At 45.2% G+C, this 7,500-nt stretch overlaps 1 protein-coding gene across 1 annotated transcript in view; it reads left to right on the top strand.

Annotated features, from left to right (window-relative positions):
- The window catches only part of LOC139538939 (protein FAM124A), an 87,094-nt gene that overhangs the window by 6,010 nt on the left and 73,584 nt on the right, over window positions 1-7,500 (top strand). Inside the window, exon 2 of the mRNA XM_071341526.1 lies at window positions 2,046-2,077. Within this exon, the coding sequence (XP_071197627.1) occupies window positions 2,046-2,077 (32 nt within the window). The remainder of the gene's footprint in view (window positions 1-2,045; window positions 2,078-7,500) is intronic.

Here is a 7,500-nt window from a genome sequence, read left to right as displayed (position 1 = left end):
TCCTGTAGGTTATCAGTCCAACCCTCTTCCTGGAGATCTACTGTCCTGTAGGTTATCAGTCCAACCCTCTTCCAGGAGATCTACTGTCCTGTAGGTTATCAGTCCAACCCTCTTCCTGGAGATCTACTGTCCTGTAGGTTATCAGTCCAACCCTCTTCCTGGAGATCTACTGTCCTGTAGGTTATCAGTCCAACCCTCTTCCTGGAGATCTCCTGTCCTGTAGGTTTTCAGTCCAACCCTCTTCCTGGAGATCTATTGTCCTGTAGGTTATCAGTCCAACCCTCTTGCTGGAGATCTACTGTCCTGTAGGTTATCAGTCCAACCCTCTTCCTGGAGATCTACTGTCCTGTAGGTTATCAGTCCAACCCTCTTCCTGGAGATCTACTGTCCTGTAGGTTATCAGTCCATCCCTCTTCCTGGAGATCTACTGTCCTGTAGGTTATCAGTCCAACCCTCTTCCTGGAGATCTACTGTCCTGTAGGTTATCAGTCCATCCCTCTTCCTGGAGATCTACTGTCCTGTAGGTTATCAGTCCAACCCTCTTCCTGGAGATCTACTGTCCTGTAGGTTATCAGTCCAACCCTCTTCCTGGAGATCTACTGTCCTGTAGGTTATCAGTCCAACCCTCTTCCTGGTGATCTACTGTCCTGTAGGTTATCAGTCCAACCCTCTTCCTGGAGATCTACTGTCCTGTAGGTTTTCAGTCCAACCCTCTTCCTGGAGATCTATTGTCCTGTAGGTTATCAGTCCAACCCTCTTGCTGGAGATCTACTGTCCTGTAGGTTATCAGTCCAACCCTCTTGCTGGAGATCTACTGTCCTGTAGGTTATCAGTCCAACCCTCTTCCTGGAGATCTATTGTCCTGTAGGTTATCAGTCCAACCCTCTTCCTGGAGATCTACTGTCCTGTAGGTTATCAGTCCAACCCTCTTCCTGGAGATCTCCTGTCCTGTAGGTTTTCAGTCCAACCCTCTTCCTGGAGATCTATTGTCCTGTAGGTTATCAGTCCAACCCTCTTGCTGGAGATCTACTGTCCTGTAGGTTATCAGTCCAACCCTCTTGCTGGAGATCTACTGTCCTGTAGGTTATCAGTCCAACCCTCTTCCTGGAGTTCGTGGGCTCTTCCAGGACACATCTCCTTTGCATAGAGAGGTAGAACATGTTGCAAAAGACCCAGTGAGGTCATACTTAAAGAGTAGAAGTATGATAAACATCATGCTGGTCTTGAGATGTATTAGTGTTAGTCTGGGACATTAGCCTTACAGTAGACATTGACTGCGTCCCAAATGGCACTCTATTCCCTATGTAGTGCACAACTTTTGACCATGGACTATATAAGGAAGAAGGTGCTATTTGGGACGCTGTTCTGGTCTCTTCCGCCAGACTCAGGGTGCTCCGAACACTCAGCCACTATGAGAGGAGAATACAGTAGACCATACAGAATAGCACAGTGCATTGTGGTTAAAACTATTTAGTCCTTGCGTAGCTCCGTCTATGAATTTGAGAGTGGTTACATTTCCAGACGCTTTGTTATTGTTTCTTCTGACGCTGGAGCAGCTTTTAGCTTCACCCTCTCTTAAAGACGTAGAAATGATTGACTTTGTCAATTACATTTTACGTAATCACTAAGTCAACATCTTCTAAGAACATCTGAAGATAATTTAGGGCTCTCGAGTGGCGCAGCGGTCTAAGGCACTGCATCTCAGGGCACAGAGGTGTCACTGCAGTCCCTGGTTCGAATCCAAGCTGCATCACAACCGGCTGTGATTGGGAGTCCCATAGGGCGGCGCACAATTGGCCCAGCGGTTTGGCCGGGGTAGGCCGTCATTGCAAATAAGAATTTGTTCTTAACTGACTTGCCTAGTTAAATAAAGAGATAGGTAGAACAACTATGTTATAGGACACAGTTAGTTGACTACACACTAACCTCTCCAACAGTAGTATTTGTCCAGATGTACTCCCCAACTTTGAAATGTGAGTAACAACCCTTAAATGACTAACAGTGCTGTAGAACTGGACCTAATGTCTCTCTCTGTTTTACTGCAGGTCTGATTACAGTCCCATGTCTTCAGCGAGCAGTAAGTCAACCAACGTCGACTTAAAACATCTCAACTTGCACCAGCAGCTGTCCATCACACTGAACACACTGCAACATGTTCTACCTCGCATCACACTGCAACATGTTCTACCTCGCATCACACTGCAACATGTTCTACCTCTCATCACACTGCAACATGTTCTACCTCTCATCACACTGCAACATGTTCTACCTCGCATCACACTGCAACATGTTCTACCTCTCATCACACTGCAACATGTTCTACCTCTCATCACACTGCAACATGTTCTACCTCGCATCACACTGCAACATGTTCTACCTCTCATCACACTGCAACATGTTCTACCTCTCATCACACTGCAACATGTTCTACCTCTCATCACACTGCAACATGTTCTACCTCTCATCACACTGCAACATGTTCTACCTCTCATCACACTGCAACATGTTCTACCTGTCATCACACTGCAACATGTTCTACCTCTCAACACACTGCAACATGTTCTACCTCTCATCACACTGCAACATGTTCTACCTCTCATCACACTGCAACATGTTCTACCTCTCATCACACTGCAACATGTTCTACCTGTCATCACACTGCAACATGTTCTACCGGTCATCACACTGCAACATGTTCTACCTCTCATCACACTGCAACATGTTCTACCTGTCATCACACTGCAACATGTTCTACCTCTCATCACCCTGCAACATGTTCTACCTCTCATCACACTGCAACATGTTCTACCTCTCATCACACTGCAACATGTTCTACCTGTCATCACACTGCAACATGTTCTACCTCTCATCACACTGCAACATGTTCTACCTGTCATCACACTGCAACATGTTCTACCTCTCATCACACTGCAACATGTTCTACCTGTCATCACACTGCAACATGTTCTACCTGTCATCACACTGCAACATGTTCTACCTCTCATCACACTGCAACATGTTCTACCTCTCATCACACTGCAACATGTTCTACCTCTCATCACACTGCAACATGTTCTACCTCTCATCACACTGCAACATGTTCTACCTGTCATCACACTGCAACATGTTCTACCTCTCAACACACTGCAACATGTTCTACCTGTCATCACACTGCAACATGTTCTACCTCTCATCACACTGCAACATGTTCTACCTCTCATCACACTGCAACATGTTCTACCTCTCATCACACTGCAACATGTTCTACCTCTCATCACACTGCAACATGTTCTACCTGTCATCACACTGCAACATGTTCTACCTCTCAACACACTGCAACATGTTCTACCTGTCATCACACTGCAACATGTTCTACCTCTCATCACACTGCAACATGTTCTACCTCTCATCACACTGCAACATGTTCTACCTCTCATCACACTGCAACATGTTCTACCTCTCATCACACTGCAACATGTTCTACCGGTCATCACACTGCAACATGTTCTACCTCTCATCACACTGCAACATGTTCTACCTGTCATCACACTGCAACATGTTCTACGTCTCATCACACTGCAACATGTTCTACCTGTCATCACACTGCAACATGTTCTACCTCTCATCACACTGCAACATGTTCTACCTCTCAACACACTGCAACATGTTCTACCTGTCATCACACTGCAACATGTTCTACCTGTCATCACACTGCAACATGTTCTACCTCTCATCACACTGCAACATGTTCTACCTCTCATCACACTGCAACATGTTCTACCTCTCATCACACTGCAACATGTTCTACCTCTCATCACACTGCAACATGTTCTACCTGTCATCACACTGCAACATGTTCTACCTCTCATCACACTGCAACATGTTCTACCTGTCATCACACTGCAACATGTTCTACCTCTCAACACACTGCAACATGTTCTACCTCTCATCACACTGCAACATGTTCTACCTCTCATCACACTGCAACATGTTCTACCTCTCATCATACTGCAACATGTTCTACCTGTCATCACACTGCAACATGTTCTACCTCTCATCACACTGCAACATGTTCTACCTGTCATCACACTGCAACATGTTCTACCTCTCATCACACTGCAACATGTTCTACCTGTCATCACACTGCAACATGTTCTACCTGTCATCACACTGCAACATGTTCTACCTCTCATCACACTGCAACATGTTCTACCTCTCATCACACTGCAACATGTTCTACCTGTCATCACACTGCAACATGTTCTACCTCTCATCACACTGAACACACAGCAACATGTTCTACCTGTCATCACACTGAACACACTGCAACATGTTCTACCTCTCATCACACTGCAACATGTTCTACCTGTCATCACACTGCAACATGTTCTACCTCTCATCACACTGCAACATGTTCTACCTGTCATCACACTGCAACATGTTCTACCTCTCATCACACTGCAACATGTTCTACCTCTCATCACACTGCAACATGTTCTACCTGTCATCACACTGCAACATGTTCTACCTCTCATCACACTGCAACATGTTCTACCTCTCAACACACTGCAACATGTTCTACCTGTCATCACACTGCAACATGTTCTACCTCTCATCACACTGCAACATGTTCTACCTCTCATCACACTGCAACATGTTCTACCTCTCATCACACTGCAACATGTTCTACCTGTCATCACACTGCAACATGTTCTACCTGTCATCACACTGCAACATGTTCTACCTCTCATCACACTGCAACATGTTCTACCTCTCATCACACTGCAACATGTTCTACCGGTCATCACACTGCAACATGTTCTACCTCTCATCACACTGCAACATGTTCTACCTGTCATCACACTGCAACATGTTCTACCTGTCATCACACTGCAACATGTTCTACCTGTCATCACACTGCAACATGTTCTACCTCTCAACACACTGCAACATGTTCTACCTGTCATCACACTGCAACATGTTCTACCTGTCATCACACTGCAACATGTTCTACCTCTCATCACACTGCAACATGTTCTACCTCTTATCACACTGCAATATGTTCTACCTCTCATCACACTGCAACATGTTCTACCTCTCATCACACTGCAACATGTTCTACCTGTCATCACACTGCAACATGTTCTACCTCTCAACACACTGCAACATGTTCTACCTCTCATCACACTGCAACATGTTCTACCTCTCATCACACTGCAACATGTTCTACCTCTCATCACACTGCAACATGTTCTACCTGTCATCACACTGCAACATGTTCTACCTCTCATCACACTGCAACATGTTCTACCTGTCATCACACTGCAACATGTTCTACCTCTCATCACACTGCAACATGTTCTACCTCTCATCACACTGCAACATGTTCTACCTGTCATCACACTGCAACATGTTCTACCTCTCATCACACTGCAACATGTTCTACCTCTCATCACACTGAACACACTGCAACATGTTCTACCTCTCATCACACTGCAACATGTTCTACCTCTCATCACACTGAACACACTGCAACATGTTCTACCTGTCATCACACTGCAACATGTTCTACCTCTCATCACACTGAACACACTGCAACATGTTCTACCTGTCGTCACACTGAACACACTGCAACATGTTCTACCTCTCATCACACTGCAACATGTTCTACCTGTCATCACACTGCAACATGTTCTACCTGTCATCACACTGCAACATGTTCTACCGGTCTTCACACTGCAACATGTTCTACCTCTCATCACACTGCAACATGTTCTACCGGTCATCACACTGCAACATGTTCTACCTCTCATCACACTGCAACATGTTCTACCTCTCATCACACTGCAACATGTTCTACCTCTCATCACACTGCAACATGTTCTACCTCTCATCACACTGCAACATGTTCTACCGGTCATCACACTGCAACATGTTCTACCTCTCATCACACTGCAACATGTTCTACCTGTCATCACACTGCAACATGTTCTACCTGTCATCACACTGCAACATGTTCTACCTCTCATCACACTGCAACATGTTCTACCTGTCATCACACTGCAACATGTTCTACCTCTCAACACACTGCAACATGTTCTACCTCTCATCACACTGCAACATGTTCTACCTCTCATCACACTGCAACATGTTCTACCTCTCATCACACTGCAACATGTTCTACCTGTCATCACACTGCAACATGTTCTACCGGTCATCACACTACAACATGTTCTACCTCTCATCACACTGCAACATGTTCTACCTGTCATCACACTGCAACATGTTCTACCTCTCATCACACTGCAACATGTTCTACCTCTCATCACACTGCAACATGTTCTACCTCTCATCACACTGCAACATGTTCTACCTGTCAACACACTGCAACATGTTCTACCTGTCATCACACTGCAACATGTTCTACCTCTCATCACACTGCAACATGTTCTACCTCTCATCACACTGCAACATGTTCTACCTGTCATCACACTGCAACATGTTCTACCTCTCATCACACTGCAACATGTTCTACCTCTCAACACACTGCAACATGTTCTACCTCTCATCATACTGCAACATGTTCTACCTGTCCAACACACTGCAACATGTTCTACCTCTCAACACACTGCAACATGTTCTACCTCTCATCATACTGCAACATGTTCTACCTGTCCAACACACTGCAACATGTTCTACCTCTCAACACACTGCAACATGTTCTACCTCTCATCATACTGCAACATGTTCTACCTGTCCAACACACTGCAACATGTTCTACCTCTCATCACACTGCAACATGTTCTACCTCTCATCACACTGCAACATGTTCTACCTCTCATCACACTGCAACATGTTCTACCTGTCATCACACTGCAACATGTTCTACCTCTCATCACACTGCAACATGTTCTACCTCTCATCACACTGCAACATGTTCTACCTCTCATCACACTGCAACATGTTCTACCTGTCATCACACTGCAACATGTTCTACCTCTCAACACACTGCAACATGTTCTACCTCTCATCATACTGCAACATGTTCTACCGGTCATCACACTGCAACATGTTTTACCTGTCATCACACTGCAACATGTTCTACCTGTCATCACACTGCAACATGTTCTACCTCTCATCACACTGCAACATGTTCTACCTCTCATCACACTGCAACATGTTCTACCTCGCATCACACTGCAACATGTTCTACCTCTCATCACACTGCAACATGTTCTACCTCTCATCACACTGCAACATGTTCTACCTCTCATCACACTGCAACATGTTCTACCTCTCATCACACTGCAACATGTTCTACCTCTCATCACACTGCAACATGTTCTACCTGTCATCACACTGCAACATGTTCTACCTCTCAACACACTGCAACATGTTCTACCTCTCATCACACTGCAACATGTTCTACCTCTCATCACACTGCAACATGTTCTACCTCTCATCACACTGCAACATGTTCTACCTCTCATCACACTGCAA

The sequence above is a fragment of the Salvelinus alpinus genome, chromosome 14 (assembly GCF_045679555.1).
Source record: "Salvelinus alpinus chromosome 14, SLU_Salpinus.1, whole genome shotgun sequence".
Lineage (NCBI taxonomy): Eukaryota > Metazoa > Chordata > Actinopteri > Salmoniformes > Salmonidae > Salvelinus > Salvelinus alpinus.
The sequence above is the reverse complement of the archived record's forward strand: the minus strand, read 5'-3'. Positions and strand labels throughout refer to the sequence as shown.